Source organism: Pseudonaja textilis, chromosome Z (genome assembly GCF_049901715.1).
Source record: "Pseudonaja textilis isolate UNSWEBS1 chromosome Z, rPseTex1.2, whole genome shotgun sequence".
Classification (NCBI taxonomy): domain Eukaryota; kingdom Metazoa; phylum Chordata; class Lepidosauria; order Squamata; family Elapidae; genus Pseudonaja; species Pseudonaja textilis.
In genome coordinates this window covers 98,748,985-98,771,008 of record NC_142008.1, presented here as the reverse complement: position 1 = coordinate 98,771,008, position 22,024 = coordinate 98,748,985, and the positions used below count along the sequence as shown (strand labels likewise).

At 34.8% G+C, this 22,024-nt stretch overlaps 2 protein-coding genes across 23 annotated transcripts in view; both read left to right on the top strand.

Moving 5' to 3' along the window:
• Nucleotides 1-22,024, top strand: part of PHOSPHO1 (phosphoethanolamine/phosphocholine phosphatase 1) — a 76,524-nt gene that overhangs the window by 11,625 nt on the left and 42,875 nt on the right. The window lies entirely within an intron of this gene.
• ZNF652 (zinc finger protein 652) overlaps nucleotides 1-22,024 on the top strand; it is a 37,344-nt gene that overhangs the window by 12,045 nt on the left and 3,275 nt on the right. For 8 of the 22 annotated variants that reach the window (XM_087917392.1, XM_026710741.2, XM_026710745.2 and 5 more), the window contains 4 exons: nucleotides 8,486-9,608; nucleotides 12,586-12,733; nucleotides 13,814-13,929; nucleotides 21,446-21,590. In XM_087917392.1, coding sequence (XP_087773518.1) covers nucleotides 8,703-9,608; nucleotides 12,586-12,733; nucleotides 13,814-13,929; nucleotides 21,446-21,590 — 1,315 coding nt within the window. In that variant the 5' untranslated portion in view covers nucleotides 8,486-8,702. Of the gene's footprint in view, nucleotides 1-3,007; nucleotides 3,057-5,142; nucleotides 5,291-5,624; nucleotides 5,776-8,485; nucleotides 9,609-12,585; nucleotides 12,734-13,813; nucleotides 13,930-21,445; nucleotides 21,591-22,024 lie in introns of all 22 variants that reach the window. The other 14 variants (XM_026710744.2, XM_087917406.1, XM_087917403.1 and 11 more) reach the window with 4 other exon arrangements.

Genomic DNA, 22,024 nt, shown 5'->3' with positions numbered 1-22,024 from the left:
TTTACTATCTTTCTTGACATAGTTGTTAAGTGAGTCACTGCAATTGTTAAATTACTAACCCAGTTAAGTGAATCTGGCTTCCCTATTGACCATGCTTGTTAGAAGGTCACGAATGGTGATCACATGACCCTGAGACACTGCAAATGTCATAAATATGACCATTGGCCAAGAATCAAATGAACATGGGGATGTTGCAACTGTTATAAGTATGAAAAACAGTCATAAGACTTTTTTCATTGTTGCTGTAACTTTGAACAGTCATTAACAAATGGTGGTAAGTCAATAACTATTTGTATTGTAAAAACCCAGAGGCTCCATCACTAAATCTATATTACGAAAAAATTATAGAAAAATATTGTAATGGAAACATTGATATAAAAAGGAAGGAAGTATTGGGATGTACTTGAAAGATTACTTTTAATTCAGTTTGGGAGAAAGTTATTCATTATATTTCTTTTTCTTTACTTCAATTCCACAAAAGTTGCTATTGGAATATTGTTCTTAGAACTTTTTGATATGTGCAGATTTATCACATTGAAACATATTCATGAAACTAAATGTTCAAAACATACTAATTAAAAAAGAAAGCAATGATTTTAACCCTTTAGATTTCTAATGCATTTAATATATAAAGCATATAACTATATTTCTAGACACTTAGTTGGCTTAAGATATAACAATGTAAATAAGAAAGATTTGTTCGAGTAATAATGAGAAGATGATGCAGAACATAATAACTTTGTTTTTGTATAATAAAGTTTTAAAAGAATTATCTTTCCATAATCTGCTATGAGAGTTAATTTGATGCAGTAGCTAAAGACACTGACATAGAAACCAGGAGACACTAAGATGTAATCCTGCCTTAGACACAAAGCCAGTTAGGTGACTTTGGGTTAGTCTCTTTTTTTCAGCGCTAAGAAGAAGGCTATATAGCAAACCACTTGGGGGTGGGGGGTGGCAGGAATTGCACATGTAAACTGGACAGGAACCAAAATTGACTCAGAAGCTCCGCCTGCCCTCCCATCTTTGCATGAAAAGCACAGAAGTAGTAATTGGGAATCATTGCCTTGTAAAATAGTTATTGTTACTATTTATGGTACATTTTATAGACGTTTCGTTAAATATTTACAAACTATGATTCATAACTAGATGTCATTTGAGTAATGATTTCTTCATGCTTTCTTCAATGTGTATTTGCTTAGTGTGGGAAAACATATAAAATCTTTGTGTTCTTTTTTTCTTTTGGAAAAAACTTTTTAATTATTACTTTTTAATCTTTCTCAAGTACTATACCAATAATTTTTTAATTTGATATCTGTGATGTATAGTTTGAAACCAATTTGTATATAGATCCATTGTAATTCTTTGCCATCATCAAAGGAAAATTGTGAATATGTCTTATTCTTGCAGTGCTGTTCTGTGCATACTTAAAATTCCCACATACTTGAAGCTAACTCTTAATTAGCTTTTCCTAATAAACTTCTATGTGGCCAAATTACATGCAGGACAAAAAATGAGAGATTGAATAAAAATAGACTGGTCTTAATGATATTATATCTATTTAAAAGATGGAAACACAAAAAATATTTTTTTTGCAGTAGATCACGTAAATGCTCTTTCATATTCGGTGTAGTTTAGTTGAAAAATAGATTTAGTCTGTCCATAATTTAAAATGTGCAGAACATGAGTATCTACAGGCCCGAAATTTGGAATGAGAGTAAAATTATGACAATAAAAATTATTTCAAATATATTTATATAAGTGTCATTCTTAACCTACTTATTTTGTAATCCCATATTTTATTATACGTATCCATTCAAAATCTATGTTTGTAAATGCTCTCATAAGCAGCAAGTGTAATTAGATCTTCAATATATTAAGTGAAGAGGTCATACATTTACAATTTATAATCAGAATAGAGCTTGAAGGGATCTTTGAGGACTTCTAGTCCAACCCACTACTCTCAATTTATTGTTGGGCGTGGAGTATATATATAGTAAGGGCGTGGAGAATATATTTATATCTAGCTGTTAAATACCATATATTAAGTATGTAATTCAAGAACATATTCTAAAAAATTTAGTTTTTGCCAGTCACATTTATATAATCCAGTATTTTCTCCCAAAATACACATGCTTCAAAGAAGCTTTTTCCTTATTATTTAACTAACAAAATGGTGTCTTAGACGATTCTTTTCTATACAGATATGATAGAGTCCAGTAAGTTGAAAATATTTTTGTTGTATAAGATCCACTGACATTCTTGCTATTGAAGTTGAGACATTCTCCCATTGATAAGGTAATATAGGAACATTTACCTACCTACCTACCTACCTCTCTCTCTCCCCCTCCCTCCCTCTCATACACATACACACAATATTTTCATTAGATAATTATATATCAAATTGTAACTCTTTACTGTTCTAATAACATACTGTATTGTGTGTTTTTCATTTTTTACTTAAAGATAAAAGCCCTTTTGCATTTTGAAATGTATGGATCTTCGTGTTTTGTTCTTGTTTATTGTTTCTATTACTATTTTAAGCACAACAAAAATAAATTTTAAAAGAAGTTGGCTCTGTGTTATTTCACTTGCACAATACTTGTGAAGAACATCATACTAGCTGAATTTTAAAATTTTCTTCCTTACTTTCAGTCTCTTTCTGTTCAAATGGAAGCCCAGCTTTATAGCCACATTTGGAAATTGTCTATCAGATGTTTGAAATGCAACTGATACAGAGATAATTAGTTATCCCATAATATGTACTCAAATGACAATCCCACTTTTTCTTAAGTCACTTTTCTCTGTGTTTATTATATTTTTTTTCTGATAAATGTCATAAGCCAACTTGTGATATACGGCTTATGCAGCATCCAGCATTCCTCATTTTTGGCAATGTAATCTATTTTTGCTGGGAATTCCAGTTTAAATTCCAAGTTCTTTGTGTTTCTACTAGCTATAAAAGATATTAGCAGAAGGACTTGTTTCTTTTCTTGTGATTTCACAGGTGGTCTTTACTGCGGATTAAAGGCCTATTTTCCTGCAAAGGTCAACAAGTAAGCAAATTGACATAAATTTAAGGGTTGACATTCTAAAAGTTTAGCAACAGATAGACAGGATATTTGTTTTTATTTCAAAAATGATTTCTGATCTGAAAAAGTAAATAGCTAGCTGCTATCAGCATTCCAACCAATCTTTCAATCCCAAATTCAGCACTCGGAGACAAAGTCTATCCAAGTAAGAATTTATTAGAGAAGTCATATTGACACATCTGAGAAAAACCTGAATCTGAATTCCCGCATTTTCCCCTTGCTACACTAAAACTCACACCCCGCCCCTATTGATGATTTTTAATCACATTCTCCAAACCACCTTAATTCTGAACTCCCGCCAACTCCAGTCACTCCCCTCCAACTTCCAGAGACTCCATTTTGAGGTCTCTCAAAAGAATGTTGTTGTAGCTATCCTCCCTTCTCATTATTCTCTCATTCCAACAACTGCCCATCCCCCCGTGGCAGCCCTAATCTGAATCAAGATGAATCCGGGGCTGACAGCTCCCTGATCTGATCATATGCTTCTTTCTCCTCAACTCCTTCCTGTCAGTGACAACAGACATGAAAATGGCCTGCTGGTCAAATTGCTAATATACTCTAAGCTTCTATGATTTAAAACACATACATAAACCACAGATATCAGCACACTCAAAATAAGTTTTGAAATAAGAAAAAACCTTTTACCTACTAGCTGCTAAGTTTTTGAACAAAGCTTATCTGTTGAGCTTTGTGGACAGGTCATCAAATAAAAAACGTGTGTACTGGACAAACAGCATTAAGACAAAACTTTGGCCCACTAGCCAGGAAGTTGTTTCACTGTTTTGTCATTATTGAGCTAGATTGAATCCTTTACTATTATTTCTTTGCTTGAATCAGTTTTATGATTAGTTGTAATTAAGCAAACAACGGAAACTCCTTCCTATTTTCTCCACAATAATTTATCTTTCCAATGGTACAGTATCAATCCTTAGCTCTATTAAGAGCGTGAAGAATTCATTTATGATATCCAATTATAAAATTCCATGTGGTAAGTATATATTTCAAAAGAATATTATCTTCTGGAAAAAAATTAGCTTTTGTCACACAATTGTATTTAGGTAATCCACTACTTTCTCCCAAAACTTGATAAATATAGGACTTTTAGGGACATTTTAAAAATGACATCTCTAACAAAAAGTTGTTTTGACAGCCTATAATTTAAGGAACTTTTTGGGATGAATAAGGAACTTTAAGGAACTTTTTTTTTATGAATAAGTTTTATAATGTAAGATCCATTGACACTCTTTCTCTAGAAATTAAGAGAATGTCTTAACTATTTAGACATAGGAATCCCCAATTCATTATTCCACTCGTTTCTTCACAAATGCATATGAAATTGATTTAATGCTAATGAATAAATTTAAAACAATAGTAATGTTTGTTTTTGTTTTAAAGGATTTAACAAGTTGTTCCAGTATCTTAGACATCTCAAAAGCTGAAAATATTTCTGAACCAAATAATGTTGTTAAAAATGTTGTAATTGTAAATTTTGCCATTGGGTTATATCTGAGAAATTATATTTATTTCTTAATATGGAATATGTTAAAATTCAAGTTCATCCTCTATAAATTAATCCAAAATCAACCTCCCTGCTTCTGTCCAATTTTGTAGATTTCCCCATAAAGTCAGTTTGGCATGAAAAAAGGATCAAATCTTTTTTTTTAAATCAGACATTTCATTCCATAACTTCCTGACAGACATAATTATTTCTAGAGATTCTAAAATAGTAGCATATTTAGATCATAATCCGGTTCACCAAATCAAAGGTGCTATGTATGTATATTCTAAAGTTGCCCAAAACAGAAAAACCCAATTGTTTGCTTCCAGTATATGATATGGTAAGATAAGTATGATGATACAGATTTGTAAAGATTTATAAAACCAAATTCTTAGTCATTAATTGGTAATTGTACCCTCTGTAAAAATATTCTAGGAATCAAAGAACTAAAATTTTTCTAAACAAATAGTTTATTTTCTGAAAACTTTTCCAGGAACATTATATAATCCTGTCAAAATATAAATTAATCTTGGAATAATATTCATTTTACAGAATACAAAATTCCAAGAATTGGAAGGATGTTGGAGGTCTTCTAATCCAATCCCCTGCTCAAGTAGGAAGTCCTATATTATCCCAGACAAATGATTGTCCAATCTCTTCTTAAAAACCCCTAATGATGGAACTCCCACAACTTCTGGAGGCAAGATATTACACTGATTAATTGTTCTCACAGCCAGGAAATTTCTCCTTAATTCTAGTTTGGATGTCTTTGTTAATCTTCCATCCATTACTTCTTGTCTTGTCCTCAGGAGCTTTGGAGAATAGGTTGATCCCTTCCCTCTCGACGATAGTCTCTCAGATATTGGGAGACTGCTATGCTGGCTGAGGAATTTTGGGAGTTGAAGTCCACAAGTCCTAAAGTTGCCAAGTTTGGGGACCCCTGGACTAGATATTCCCAGTTCCCACAAATGTTCATTGTACAGTTTAGCCAGTCTCCTAATCATTTTTGTTACTCTTCTCTGCATTCTTCCTAGAATCTCAACATCTTTTTTTGTATTGTGGTGACCAAAACTGGATGCAATATTAGAAGTATGGCCTTACCAGTGCAGCATAAAGCAGTACTAATACTTCACGTGATCTTAATATTATCCCTGTATTGGTGCAGTGTTCACCTTTCCCCAAAGGGTAAGGTTTAATGTCTCTCAATTATCAATATTTGAAGAAACCTCTATCCATATTTTATTTATATTATTACATATTAGTAACTGGATTATATCCTCCGGAATATAATGTATTTGGTACAAATACCAAATTGATATTCCTTAAATGGAATAGGTAACTCAATTTTCACCTATTGGCATCAATTCCGATTTGAACCAGTTAATAATGCAAACTGCTATTTTGTTAAAGGCAGCTACTTTTGCATAAACATTGGGATAGCAGTATAACATTTAGAAAAAACCAAAAGACTGCCCTATGCAAAAATTAACCCAAAATTAATCAATTAACACAAAATTAATTGTGTTAATTGTTAATTAATAAATTAATTGCTACTCCACAGATATCTCTGTGTTGTCTAACAGCACAAACCAAGAGTTCCATGGATATTAAAAAACATGGGTGAAAGTGGGCATCCTTGTCTACTTCTTCTAAATACCAGAAAAGTAGAGATAGAATGCCATTAGTCTTTACATGTGGGTGATTCATATGATAGCTTAATCAATTTTACGAATTCATAAGAAAGCCTGAATCTATCTATTTTTCTTTCTATCTATCTATCTATCTATCTATCTATCTATCTATCTCCATTATAGTTCTATAGATTTCCTATTGGAATGATTGTCCTAGCTTTCTTTATTTTAAATGATTAGCCATGATATTACTGGGCCTTTTGCCATTCTCCCAATATCTGTTGTAGATTTTTAAGCATAAATTCTGTCTGCTGTGATATTATAGTGGTTAGTACATATTTCTTTTTCAATATTTGTCTGTATAAAACTGTAGATGGTTATCTAGCCATAAATGTTTCTCCTTTTATTTTTATTTTTAATTTCAATTTTTTTTTGTATTATGCATAACCAAGAATTCTGTCGCAAATATATATGTATTCTATATGCTTCCCATTCAAAATTTGGGCACTTGGTATTTCTGAATTCAAATCAAAACATTGTAGTGTCTCTACCTGCATTTTCCCCCTGCTTTACGTTTTTCACATTTTTCTTAGAGCACTTTTTATTATTATTTTTTTGCTTTTTGACAGTATATGTATCATTATCACCATTACCTTGTGTTTTGCTCTTTTTTTGTTATTAATTAAGAAGCAATAACAACTTTTTAAGTCATCTTTTTTGTCAAATTTTCTCTCGATCGAATGCAAGGAAATATTCTTGGACTACAGTACAACCTCTGTAATTCCAGGACAAAAAAAAAACAAGAGACTTGTTTTATGCTCCTATTATTAAGTATGGCAGAAGTTGGAAATATTTTGAATTTTGTTCCATTGAAACAGAGCTAGTTTAAAATATTTCTGTCAAGCCTTTCAAATTTGGAACAGAACTTTTATTTGTCAACTTATATGCCTTTTCAATCACAGAGTCGATCTAGGAGACTTATCCAATTAAATGATATGTTCATTTTGTAAGCTTTATCTTGCTCATTTTCTGTCTTCTGGCTATAAAAAAGGAGGCGAGGATTATTGGATAGAAATAACAGCAAAAATCATGAAACAATTAATAGATAAATACATGTTCTGCATGGATAGCTGACCCAAATATGCTCCCTACCCTAAAAATATGAAAAATATTGAGTAGAACATTCTACTTTGGCCCAGGTCTTTATGCCTTTAGGTAAGCTCAGCATGGTTGGATTATATATTATGCTTTTTTCTCAGGAACAGCTTATCTCCTGAGGTAAACATTGCTTCTATTGTCATGGCCTTTTGGAATTTGGTAAAATATGTCTTTTCCAAGTGTGGCTTAACAAAAAGAAGAAAGAAATGAAATTATGTGTGTTGTGCACATGAATTTATTCATCTGTGTCTTTATCAAAGTGAGGAAGCGGATACATCTTGCCCTTAAGCCCCACACCTATTTCACCACCCAGAATCTACCGATCCATGTTTCAGTTCTGAAAAAGGAAAGATTGTCATTTACTGGTGAAGTGCATATTTTGCCAGTAGAAATTCCTGGATCAGTTCCTGATACCTCTGATGAAAGAATTAGGTAGCAAGTGATGAGAAAGGCATGAGGAGTTGATACCCAAATGATACTAGGTTTATGGACAACACAGTATCTCAAAGATTGCTATTTCATTTATAACTCTGAACATTTAATTGCATTCATAGTTTTACATAACTGCGTTTTTATTTAGCATTTAATATTGAAAAGTTTAGAAGAATTTTAGATTAGTGTTAAGTAAATATTAAATGTTCAAATAATTGAGAAAATTTTCAACTTCCTAGTTAATCACAATTGTATTATCTTTTTTGCAATTCTGTTTTAATTTTGAATATATGAGTAGGCAAATACCTTAAAGCTGATATAAAAAATACCAGATTTGAGGTGATGCTGGTATTTATTTATTTTTAAACATGAAAACTGAGTAAGAGAACCTATTGTGCACTGTCTCTTATACAAAACCATTTCTTTTTAACTATATTTAGCACCTTCTATTGCTCTAAGATTCAGATAATAGTATATATTTGTCAACAATGCTATAAAAACATTTCCCCATTTTTCTCTTGTAGACAATAAAACAAAAGCCTTATTAATATAAATGGTTAACAATTGTGGGAGCAAATCCTGTACATCGTTTATATTAAGCAACAGATTTTTTCCAAGGGTACTAACTTAAGCTATGCTTAAGCCACTAACTTAATTTTCTCCTTTTTTTCTAGACAAATTTTTCATCTGTTGAATGGCAGCTTTCTTCATGTGAACTGCTGTCGATGTCTTCATGCTATAAAACCAGAGTTCCATGATCTACACGTGCTTTCTTGTTCCGCTCCCCAAAAACAGTCATGAGTTAGTTATTTCCAGATATTCATCTTGTTCCACAGGAGATACTTCATTGATATTCTGGAATACAAGGTGCTCAATGAATCGAGAGCCCCCATGAATGAAACAGCCAGCTCTTGCCAGCAGATGGCTAAAAATTGCACCACACATGTAGCAGGGATGGCACAGGAGGACAGGGGTCAAGTACCATCCACTTTCTATCATGATGCCAGCCAGGAACTTGATTTGTCCACCAAGGTATACAAAAGGGAGTCTGGGAGCCCTTATTCTGTACTGGTGGACCCAAAAGCAAGTAAGCCACATCTTCATGACAGAGAGGAGCAGCCATATTTCAGGGAGGAAAGAACAGTAGGAGAGGCCCGAGCCATGAAAGAAGACAGGGAGAACTCTGACGACTTGCAGGAGGAGGACGAGGAAGAAGATGAAGTGACTTACAAAAGGGAGCAGATAATAGTAGAGGTAAACCTTAACAACCAAACATTAAATGTATCAAAAGGGGAGAAGGGGGTCCCTTCCCAATCCAAAGAAACTGCTGTTCTTAAGACCAGCAGTGAGGAAGAGGAGGGTGACAGTGGGGAGGAAGAGGCCACTGAAGACAGTAATGATGATGAGGAAAATGAGAGGCAGAAGAAAAAAGAGCAAAGAGAGGAAAATGATAGTGTTGCACAAAGGAGGACAAGGAGAGCTGCATCTACTGCAGCCGCCACATCTTCCCCTACTTCCAGAACTACAAGGGGCCGTAGAAAGAGCATTGAGCCTCCCAAGCGTAAGAAGAAAGCTGCAAAGGAGCCCAAGGCACCTGTGCAGAAATCAAAGTGTGAAGAAAAGGAGACTTTGACTTGTGAGAAGTGCCCCAGAGTGTTTAACACACGGTGGTATCTGGAGAAGCACATGAACGTCACTCATAGGCGCATGCAGATCTGCGACAAGTGTGGGAAGAAATTTGTTCTAGAAAGTGAGCTCTCCCTTCACCAGCAAACAGACTGTGAAAAAAACATTCAGGTAGGTTTTCTCACTGGTTTGCCAGATTTCCCTACCTTCTGCTGTCCCCTGGACACTTTGTAAGGGGGGAAATCCTTTGAGGAGGACAAGTTCCCAAACTTTCCTACTTTGGTCAACATTTCTTCCTGCATAGTTAAGGAAATTGACTTGCATGGATGTGGGGAGGAGAGGGAATAATGCTTGGCTGTAAGAGTTCTCTATGCAATCTTGCAGAAGAAATGGAACGTTGGGTTCTAAGCCTACACATACAGTAGAACCTCTGGTCATGACCTTAATTTGTTCTGTTAACTTGGTTGCAACCCAATTTTGTTGTGACTCGAACCTAATTTTTGAAATTTGGCACTTACAAAAAAAATGGTGTGGAAGGGGAAATCTGCCACAAAAAAAAAGGGAACTTTTTGGTCGGAACCAGATTTGGTCATAGTCAGAAGCGTTCATGACCGGAGGTTCTACTGTATATTGTACATTAGTCAGTATTAAATGGAAGATAAAGACACATTAGTTAAAAAATTAACCATAATACATGATATATATAGGCTTGCATATGTAGACAAGATATGACAGAATGCAAAACTAATTTGTATTATATTGTGTAAATCTTATTTAGCTATAAATCATTTAGGAAATATATGACTACGACACGTTAACTAAACATCCTATTGTACTTTTCAGTAAATGTAAGAAATCTATTTAATTGGTGTGTCAAATATCCATTTGCTATTTAGCATGCTATGGATTGTTGTTAGATTTTGAAATCATTTAAAAATAAGTGACCTATGTTTGGGAACTGAGAGCTATATTAATTCCTCAGAATCCTTTTGGAACTGCCGAATGGGTAGTGACTAAGAAAAAAGCATTCAGCCAGGATAAACAAACTCAAACACTATTCACATTATCACAATTTAAGAAACACTATTTTAGCCTTCCTATTTTGTCCATCAGATCAATCAGACAACAGGAAAAAAGTGAGTTTGGGTTCCATGATTTCATAAAAGATAGTTGTGAATTATACACAGGTAATTCTGAATATTGGAAAACTACTAGATAAAAGAAACTGCGTGTTTACATATAATTTATTCAGGTTAGTTCTTGGAATGAAACTGAATACAGTATAATTAGATAAATACCTAGCAAACTAGATATTGTATACAGACACCATAAAGGGATTGATAGAGCAAAGTGATAGGGAGCAGTTTTCCTAAGAAAAGTTCTCTTTTAAAAGGCGCATGTTTGCTTATTTACCCATAGAATTGGAGGTTGAATTCAAGTTAGTAGTTAGCAAGATGATCCTATAGCTTATTCCTCCTATGATTCTTGGTCCTGGAAATGATGCAAAATGAGCAAATCCAATAATCTTCGGACAAATACAAATGAAGAATCCTTGTTGTATATGGTCAGCATTTATGTTTGTTTAATAAATGGATCAGCAAGATGTTTATTTTCAACTACAGACTCTTTGCCTGAGTACATCAATATTTAACCTGGTAGCAATTATACTTTTTATCCTAATCAATTCCGATTTTTTTTAAAAAAATAATATTTTAAATAAATATGACATAAAGCATAGAGTAACCTTCAAACTATCCTGTGGGTTTTGATACTCATTTTTCACTTACTAGCTTTGAAATGCTCACTTACTAGCTTTGAAATGAATTAAAGGATAAGTGATTCTCAACTATGTGATTGGTTTGCATTTGTTTCCTTCAGTGTGCTCATTGTAATTGCTGAGATCAAGAATTTTGGTTTAGTATTCTCTTATCCCAGATTCTGATGTGTGTCTCTTCTGTAAACTGGATGTGTTATTTCTGATACATGTGTGAACCCAGAGGAGTAAGACACAGATGTTCCTTCTGCTACTGCTCTGTCCACTCTTACTCAACAGTTCCACTTCGTTGTTATTCCTTGTGCCAGCTTCAGCAATCCTCTGGTCCAGAATTCTTATGCTGTTATGCCCTAGGAATTGGAATCCACTCACTTCTGTCTTCCAATTTGAATGGAAAATAAGAACGAGTTTCAAGTCAGTTAACTCTAATCCTCATTTTGTAGTAGGTTTATTATTTTTAATGTGCTTTGGACTAACTTAAATAATCTTCATGGATCTTATATTTTTCTCACTAAACATGTTTAAAATTACATTTTGCTAACTTCTATATGTTTCACACAATCTAAATAACTGATAATGTTCTGGTTTCTTGGCACAGAATTTAAATTTGGGGACAGAGAGAACATTACTTTCTTGTATAACTGGTCTGCTAGGGTTATGGTAAGATGTATTAATGACTACTTCCACTGAATAATGATACAAATTACATATATTTTTTATTTTGCTTTGTTTTACTATCTTATACAAGATAAAAATTAATTAAAAAGTGTCCTTTCCAACTAAAATCAGCCATTAATACAAAATCACATTACTTTGTTTAAATATGATTGCCATGATTTTGGATAGAGGGAAATGTATTATTTCATTCTCTCTAATTTCCTGTACTCCAAATAAGAAAAATAGTTGTTTCATTTTGAGTAATTTATTTTAATCCTGCAATTCACAGCAATATACTTCCCAGATTATGTTTGAATACAAATGAGCTATTTTTGATATCAAACATCATTTTGAAGCTGGCAGACTAGCTCACTGAATTTAGTTAATATCCTTCTCCCGCATCACTGCTCATTCCATCAATGTATTCTGTGTCTGTGTGAAGGGCTGGTAGAAGCCTGGATGTTGCTGCTGATCTGCTCTAGAGGAAGCAGCAGGTGGCGATGTAAGTACATGGATACAGTATTCACTTAAACCTTTTTATCTGTGGTTTCAGTGAAAGAATGAACTGAGCAGCATTTTAATACTTGTCACAAACAATGTATATACAGTTGCAGCCATTTCCTTGTGTATGTTCATTTCATTTGGTTACAGCTTCCTGGTACCATCTGAAGTGAACTTTGTTTAAATTATTCTTCTTTGTCCTGTCCACCCATTCAGTGTGTTTCCTGTAATAAGTCATTCAAGAAGCTTTGGTCCCTCCATGAGCATATCAAGATTGTCCATGGATATGCAGAAAAAAAATTCTCCTGTGAAATATGTGAAAAGAAGTTCTATACCATGGCTCACGTGCGAAAGCACATGGTTGGTGAGTTTTTGCTGTCTGTTTTTGCATAGCATAGTGCTTCTTTCAGATTTATGATTCTGATGTACAGTCAAATGCCCATGTAGCATTTAGGTAATTCCTTGTTTACAATAGGTTAGTCCTTTTTAAAAAATACCTCTCTGTAACTATGCCCTTATTCATATCCATTAATCATTACTGGAAAGGATAGAGAAAGCCATAGAAAGCCTTTCAGGTAAAATGGGAGAAACCCAGTCTTTGGCCTCTCAGTCTGCCCAATGTAATACTATCTGGGGCTGTAATGTGGAGAATCTGTTTTAGATGCAATTGGAGAGAGAAATGACACTTTAGTCTATTTGCAATACAGAAATTTGGTGTTTTAGTTAATCCCCATTTATTACCAATTTTATAATAAAACTGTACTTTGATGTGCATTTTCCTGAATGCAAGCACTGAAGTTAGGGAGTTCATACGTTTCCTTTTGCCTTTGAAACTAAAATCTATATTTGGAAGAATTGAAGCATATAACATTGGTAAAATGTGGGGTATCTTCACTGTAAAATACTTATCCATAGACTTAAATGATACAGGAAGAACATTTCCATGACAAATTGAATTTCGTTTTAGAGCGAACTGAACTATTAAGAAATTATTCTTACTTGGCTGAAATAATTTTGACCTGGTAAGAACTTAGCTTTGAACTTTGAAGTAGGATGTTGAGAAAGAGAATGAATGAAATAAGGCACTTTAGTCTTGTGATTACACAAAGTTTAATTATGTAGGTCTCTGTATACATGCCTACCCAAATTTATAGTCAAATTAGTGTGCTTTATTTTTATCTATATTAAGCTGATTTCTATATTATAAGGCACAATGAATAGTATTTTTATTTCCTGAATGTTAATTGCTTATTATTTTGTTTATATTATAATTTAACTATAGGCTACCACAAGAACCATTCTAATTGAATAACATCCAATAAATATTTTAAATAAAATAAAAACTCACCTAGATCCAATCTTATCTATGTTTAGAGTATACCTCTTGAAACCATTGAGACTTAAGCTAGTTATGACTGACTGACTTAATTGACTGATGTTTCAGCACATACTAAGGACATGCCATTTACATGTGAAACCTGTGGAAAATCTTTCAAACGCAGTATGTCGTTAAAGGTTCATTCACTACAGCATTCAGGAGAGAAGCCTTTCCGATGTGAGGTATGAATTCTGCTCAATGTCTAATTGTAAAAAACAAGCATATAATTATAAAGTAATATTAAAATTGAATAGACATGAACAATAAAACCTGTGCTACAGATCAAAGCTATCTCTTACCTAACATTCTATTTCTACAGCGACCAGCATACAAATAAGAATAGTGACATGCTCACACTCCACTGCAATTTTTTGTCTCATGGTGCCTTCTTAAATCTGTGGCAGAAATGGATTATATCTCAATGATTATCAAAATTATAATATTTATCAGTGCTTGATAAGAAACCATGGATATTGTGCTACATTGCAGCAAGATGAAGATATAGTGGGTAGGGGAAGATATGGCAGAAAATAGTTTAGTTCATTGTCAGATGTATGAGGTAAACCAGGTTAGGAAACTGACTCCACTGAAAAATAGAACTATATTTATTGAAATGGGTTATAATAACAGAATCTTGCAAGTTTGAGAGGACCTTAGTTCTCTCTGAGCTTGCTTGTTTTCTTGCAGATATTTCATTACCCAAACTAGGTAACATCATCAGTGCTAGTAAGAAGTGCAATTTGCTATCAGTTTATATTCTAGTGGCTTGCCCTGTCAATATTGTGGGGGTGATCTCAACCAAATAATTTCTAAGGCCATCCCCACCATCGCTGATAGGGAAAGCCATTAGAATATAAACTGACAGTAAACTGCACTCCTTACTAGTACTGATGATGTTACTTCTACATGGCTTCTGAATGATTTCTCCAACGTTATCTCCATGCTCCTTATACCCACTTCTAGGGATGACAGCTTTGGTATTTGGTACCAATCTTGATAGACTCTTGTGCTATATCGCAAGATCTGATAATGAAGGCTCAAATGCCCTGATTTCTAACTGTTGCTACTTAATGGATAACACTGGTTTATAATAAAGCTCTCCTCCTCCACAGCTTAATTGTGGATGAAAGGGCTGGATTTTTTTAAATTACCAAATCCTAGCTGGATATCAAGGGTAGCCCAGGATTAAGGTGGTAGTGTAGCCATTGTCATCTGAAAAATCTGATAACTTTCAGGTGCACTGTTCTGCAGTACCTAGTTGGGAATTCCTGTTCGTGAAGTTGGGCAGTAGGAATCAGAGGGAATTGTGCCTGTGTTCCTGTTAGAATTCACAGCTGGTTTGGCAGTAGGGTTCCATGGGCTTATGGTATGGCAGACTTTAATCTGATTTCAGGTGCAGGCTTGCGGGCTACTCAGGTGGCTACCAAATTACCACTATGCCAAAACACGGACTAAAAAGTGTCACATATCGAACCTTGTCTTTATCTTGGGACACTTGCAATATAAACTGGACTTGGAGAGTACTACCATGAATCCCTTGCCATGGACAGATCACTCCCACTTGGTCACAGAACATTAATGGAAAAAAGCAAAGAGTATATGTAATCCTTGATTTATGACCAAAATTGTTTTTGTATAAGGAAGCAACAGGTGAGGCTAAGTAAATTTCATTTAGTACCCAAATAATGATCACAGGCTCCCTCAGGCTCTCTCCTTTGTTCTTTTCTCTCTATACCAATGACTGCATCTCAAGGGAACCCTTTGTTCTGAAATTTGCAGATGATTCAACAGTCATTGGCCTCCTTTGAGACAGTGATGAAATCTGCATATAGTTGAATAACTGGCTCTGTGGTGAACCATCATAATCTAGAGCTGAATACACTTAAAATTGTAGAAATGAGAGTGGGTTTTAGGAGGAGCCCTTTTGTTTTACCACCTCATCATATTGAATAGCACAGTATCAGCAGCAGAGTACTTCAGATTTGGGGGTTCTATAATTTCCCAGGGCTTGAAATGGACACTTAACATTAGAACCATCATTATAAAGACACAGTAAAGAATGTTCTTCCTGCATCAATTTAGGAAGTTCAGACTGTTCAGGAGCTGTTGATACCATTTTACAGAAGAATTATTGAGTCTCTTTGTATGTACTTTTATAACTATCTGGTTTGATATAGACTCCAATGGCTATTTAAGACTATAGAAAGAATAACTGCAACCAGCCTTCCTTCCATAGAAGACCTGCATATTGCATGGGTCAGAAGAAGGGCCCTAGAAGATATCTGCAGACTGCTCACATACATCCTGGATATAAACTGTTTCAATTCCTCCCCTTGGGACAGGCTACAGGGCATTGCATGCCAAAAGACCTAGACATAGGGACAATTTTTGTGCCATCACTGTGCTGAACAGGTGCACACAGTGCTGTCTAATGTCTGTGTATTTATCCATGTAATATAGATGTAGCATTATTATTTATCCTTATTAACCTTCTAAATCTCTCTTATTAGGGTGGTGGTGATGAGGATGTTGATGATGATGATTCTGTTGCTTTGCATGTACGTTGAGAGGGCTTCTGCACCAGAATCAAATACCTTGTTTATCTAATCACATTAAGTATTCAATTTCTGTTGAGCTCAAAATTTCCATTGTTAAGCAAGATAGTTGAGTTGATAGTTGTTAAGTGAGTTTTGCCCCATTTTACAACCTTTTTACCACATTTGTTAAGTGAATCCTTACAGTTGTTAAGTAAGTAAAATGGTTATTAAATGAGTCTGGCTTACCCATTGGCTTTGCTTGTTAGAAGATCACAGATCATGTGACCCAAAGACACTGTAACTGCCATAAATACATGACAGTTGCCAAGGGTCTAAATTTTGATCAAGCAACCATGGGAATACTGCAACAGTCGTTAAGTGTGAAGAACAGTCATAAGTCACTTTTTCAGTGCGGTTGTAACTTCAGATGGTCACTAAATGAATAGTTGTAAGTCGAGGAGTACCCTTAAATCTGATCAAAAATGGGTAAGAACCTTTTTTTAACATTATCTTGTAATGATAAGGGTGGTAGAATGTGATATTTTCTGCCTTTATTTCATGCCAGAGCAGACCCTCCTGGGTCAGGGAAATATTTGGTATCAATTTCTGGACCAGGAAATGCCTTTGTCGCTTCTTGATTGAATTAACTGTAATGCAGTCTACATATGAGGTGGTCCTTGAAAAATATTTAGAAGCAGCAGTTAATTTAGAATGCAGAGGCACAGTCAGTTTTGGGTGTTCATGATACACCTGTTTTGTGAGCCGCCCTGCCTGCACTGGCTCCCAGTGATTTATGGTCAGGATAGTTGTGGAATGTTTATTTCTGATTATTTTTGCTTGCCTGTAGAGATGAGTTTGAAAAAGATATTCAATAACCATTAGATAAACACTACCTTAGTCGTGAAAAAGAGGAGGAACTATGAAAAAAATCAAGATTGTGATACCTTCATTCTCTTGTTGTTAGCCAAGGGGGAGAGAGAATCTCTGTTAGGCTTTCAAGATTCTGTTATTATACTTTGCAACAATAAAATTAACAGTTCTTTTGGAGTCTTATTTCCTGACCTGGCCTATATAGAAGGACTGGCATCGATCTTGAAAGCCTCTCCTCTTTCTAATTATGAAGTCATTAATCTTTCTTTTGATTGTGGAAATTGCATCATAGAACAGCTTGCTCAAACATGATTGTCATGCCCTTGTGGGAGTCTGATTCTGAGGGGGAGATTGAGGAGCTGACAGGAAGTGGGAGTGTGGCTTCGGTGGCTGTGGAAGAAATGGGGGAAGGGCACAGTCCGGCTGGGCATTCAGAGAAGGACCTTGGGCCAACCCCTCTTCATCCTAGGGCATGCAGGGAGGAATGGAAAAGGGAGCAATATGGCTTACGGGAGAGAAAAAGCTTTGATCTCTTTCATTAGTTGCAGCTGGGAGAACAGGATATAAGAAGAGCATTTGCACACAGCAGCTTGCTGGAAGCAAACCGGGTTGAGACTTATCTGTGTTTTTGGCGTCCTCCCAACTGTGTGTGCTTCGTTATCTTTTGGAAGTCTGCAATTTATTATCCTGGCCAGTCGTGTTAATTACTTCAGCTGTGGTTTGTGTTGTTTTTTTTATTTCTAATTTATCTGTACTTTTTGGTTTGGATGCATTTTTTCTTCCCTTTGGAGACTGTTTTTGGAAGAGTTTGATCTCCAGGCGAGGATAACTGGACATTGGGGGCCAAGTTGGAGGTATTAAAGGGACTTTTCTCACTTTTGTGACTTTGTTGCTTTTGTGCCACGCCCCAGGTCATCACAATGATAGAACAATAACAGCAAGTGGAAATACAAATAACAAACCTGCACAGTATTGTAGTACAATTAATGCAGCAGTTCAGACAAGATTTGTCTCATCAAGGCAGTTCAACAATCTGCATCCCAGCTAGTATTTCTTCGCTCTCAAAAAAATTTCTGGAGTGGTTTGGAGGAGACGAAGATCAGTTTTTTGCTTTTACACTCAGTTTTGAGTTGATTATGAAATGTCAACCAACAGCATTTCTTACAAATTGTTCCAATGTTTGTTCTGAATCTTTTAAAAGATGGAACAGCCAAATAAGATGTGTCCCTCATTGAAGGCAATGTTCATTACTGCATAGTTACCAAAACTTCATACAAAGTTGAAGTAGCATTTGATTATTCAAGTAAGGTAGCAATAACAAATTGAGAGATCTGCACTGTAAAATAAAGTAGTGAGAAAGTTTATAAATACATATAGATTTTCAGTTAATTGCCAGAGATGTATGTAAAATAATCTTTCTCTGATGAGCTAATTTTCAGCTTCCTGTGATGAACTGAGAAAGGAGGTTAGTGTTACGAGGCATATCAAAGAATTTGAAAGAACTGTTACAATACTGAATGTTAATAGAAAGTGGTTGGAAGACTTGAGGCATGGAGGAAATAGCAAAAAGTAGAGATTTTTCACCTCTGTTCCACCCCAATGACCTCAGATTCCAGTGTCAAGAGAATCCCTATAGAAGTAATAGAGATGCATGTCCTCAGTAGAGAAGGAAAGGATGCGGTTTATGCTTCTACTGTGTAGCCCTAGAATACAAAGCCTAGACTTGAATCACAAAAATAGGTACCTGTCAATGTCTCACCTGTGGAATTGTAGTCCACATATAGCAAGTGCCCCATCTGTTGGAAAGCCTTATTTTTGGGAAAAATAAGGAATCCACCAGTAGAGCCTTTTAGCTATTAAGAAGAGCTCAGGCAGCCAACAGAAAGACTTACCTTTTTATGTAAGGGAAGAAAAAATTCTTGAGGGATATTCATTGCTATAGATTCCGTGTATCCAAAACCACCTGGATGTTACCACTACCTCTTACTTCAAACTTACTAGACAGCCTTCAAATGACAATTTTTCGCAAAATTGGATTTGAGAGATACATAAAATTTAATCAGAATAAAAGATTGGCATGAAAATTCACTGAGATACCAGGTATGGCAAATTTGAATAGATAGGAATGCTATTTAGATTAGTTAATTGCAGTATGACCATCTCCACGTTCATGAATGAAATATCGTCTAATGTCTTGGATAAGTATGCACTAGTATGTTTGTATAACATACTGATATTTTCATGAGAGCAACATTAAAAAGGTTTAAGAATGACTTTGCAAATGTAATTTTTTTTAAGTTGCAAAAATGTGTATTTGATTTTCCCCAGCGGATTACTTGAGTTTCCAGTTCTCTATAGAAAAAAGAGATCCAGTACAGTTCGTATCATGGCAGGCACTTAGAAATATGAGAGAGTTCCGAATGTTTTCTGGGCTTTGAATTTTTTCATAGAAGATTTATACTTAACTTTGTAGAGTGCAAAAGACCTTTGCCACAATTCCTAAAGAAAGGACCCAAATTAAATTGGTCTACCCTAGAGCAAGCAACAGGTTAGGGTTCAAATGGAGGGAAAAACAGCCTAAAACAAAGGAAAACGAAAGGTACATTACTGTATAACTATTGACCTTCAATAGTTAGTGGAACACCTGATTCATAGGGCAGAAAGCTCTCCTCTCCCAGAATCCTTTATGTATTGGAACTTGACTACATCTCTTGTTGTATGATTGCAGTTTAGTAAGTTCTGTTGCTAAGAGCCAGTTTGGTATAGTGGTTAAAATATTAGATTAAAAATCAGGAGACTGAGTCCGAGTCCCAGCTTAGTCATAAAGTTAGCTGGGTGACAAAGCCCACCCACTTTCAACCCTAGCAAGAAGGAAATGGCAAATACTTCCAGAATCTTGCAAAGAACCCTATAGGACCTAATTTTTTAAAAAACTGACTCGAAGACAAAAAAATCTGCTGCTATAAACTTGTCTTCCAGGAGATGCCACAATTCACAGCTTTTCCTTAATATGGTGTGGGTGAGGAAGAAAACTCTCACAATGTTTCTTTTCTTTTTTGGCAATTAAAAGAAAGGGTGAATGGGAGCAGACATAGAATAATATACATACTACTTGCCCTTGTCCTTCAAAGGCATGTGGCCTTTCCTACCCATTCTTGTGAAAAGCCAAACTCGCTAGGGATAAAAAGAAACACACTTCATCAGACAAGAAAAAATTATAGAAGTCATGAAAAATATAAAAGAAAATGCAGTATGCCAGACAAGCTGTAAGATTGTGATGCACTGTCTCAATAATTGTATTCTTCATTTTTTGCATACTTATTTTCTCATCTGAATTGCCATTTATAAGGTAGGCAAAGAACTCCCCTTCTGTCTTTTGATTATTTATGTCTAATATTCCTTCCATTACTTCCATATCCTTCAGACAGTTTTGTCTGTCTGTCTTTCCTTCCTTCCTTCCTTAAGCCAACCTCACTGCCTGTCTCTAGGTAGCTTACAGATAAAATCTGTCATAATTACAACTTTTAAAAGCACAATTTTCATTTGCTTATCTTTTTGAGGAGATTTCCTATTAATCAGTAAGATACTGCCAAGGAGTTTGTTTTCTCTCCAATTCAACTAAAAACAAAACTTTTTCTATAAGAGGTATAAGGTGGGATAATTTGACGGTATATGATATTTATCAGTGTGATCATCAGGCATGGTCAACTGGCTGTGAATATCAATATTTAGAACCTGCATAGCTACAACGCTTTTAAATAATAACAAATATTTAAACTTCAGTAAAAGAGCACAGGCAATCTTTTCTAATGTCCAAACTAGTTGGTAGTGCTTTTTTATTGACTACCTACCCCACTCCCTTCTCAACACAACAGCTTAAAAATACTAGACTTATTTCAAACCTTAGAACATTCAAAATGGCTACTACACGCTTGAATTAGTTGGAATTAGTTGAAACTCTACCATTGTTGAAGGCATTGAGGAATCTGGTAAAGAAGTATCTCTGAAAAGGTCATAGTTGTCTAGTATTTACCTAAAATATTTGTCTCACTTTGAAACTATTCTCTTACCAGAACCAACTCATCCTAAATAGGATTCCATTGCATTTTTAAAAAATTCTAATTGTTAGATGTATTGATAAGATGCAATGTTAGTGTTGAAATTTTTGATGGTAAAATAAAATATCAAATACATTTATATAAACTTAGCTCTGTTCTGTTTGATATACTGCTACTGTATTATAACTTTCTTGCCTGCAAGTAGGAGACTAGTTACTCATTATGTTTTGCAGAATTGTGATGAAAGGTTCCAGTACAAGTACCAACTTCGTTCTCACATGAGCATCCATATTGGACACAAACAGTTTATGTGCCAGTGGTGTGGTAAAGATTTTAATATGAAACAGTACTTTGATGAGCACATGAAAACACACACTGGTAAGGTTATATTTTGATTGTTATCTTTATACAAGACCTACTAATGTAATAATTCATAGGGCAGTTAAAAGATATAGTTTTATCAGAACATAAGATTTTCTTTCCATTGAAATCTAAATAACATGCTGTTTTCAGTGCAATTAAACAAGGAGATTCTTGAATCATCTGAATTTCAACGGTAGAAAGCAAAAGAAGGAGAATTAATTTAAGGAAATAAAATTGCACAGCCTCTTTGAAAGTAGAAAGTTCTTGACACAATGCATGAGAACCCCTTAGGCCAGAAGGGCAATATATGTGTATATTAAGACAGAACAGAAAATATAAAAGGTATTGTATTAGATACAGAAAGCAGTAGAAGGGCATTGGGAAGATTTAAGAAGAAGTGTGTAAGATATATGAGTGTGATGTAAAGGAACCAAATGCAAATTAAGTAA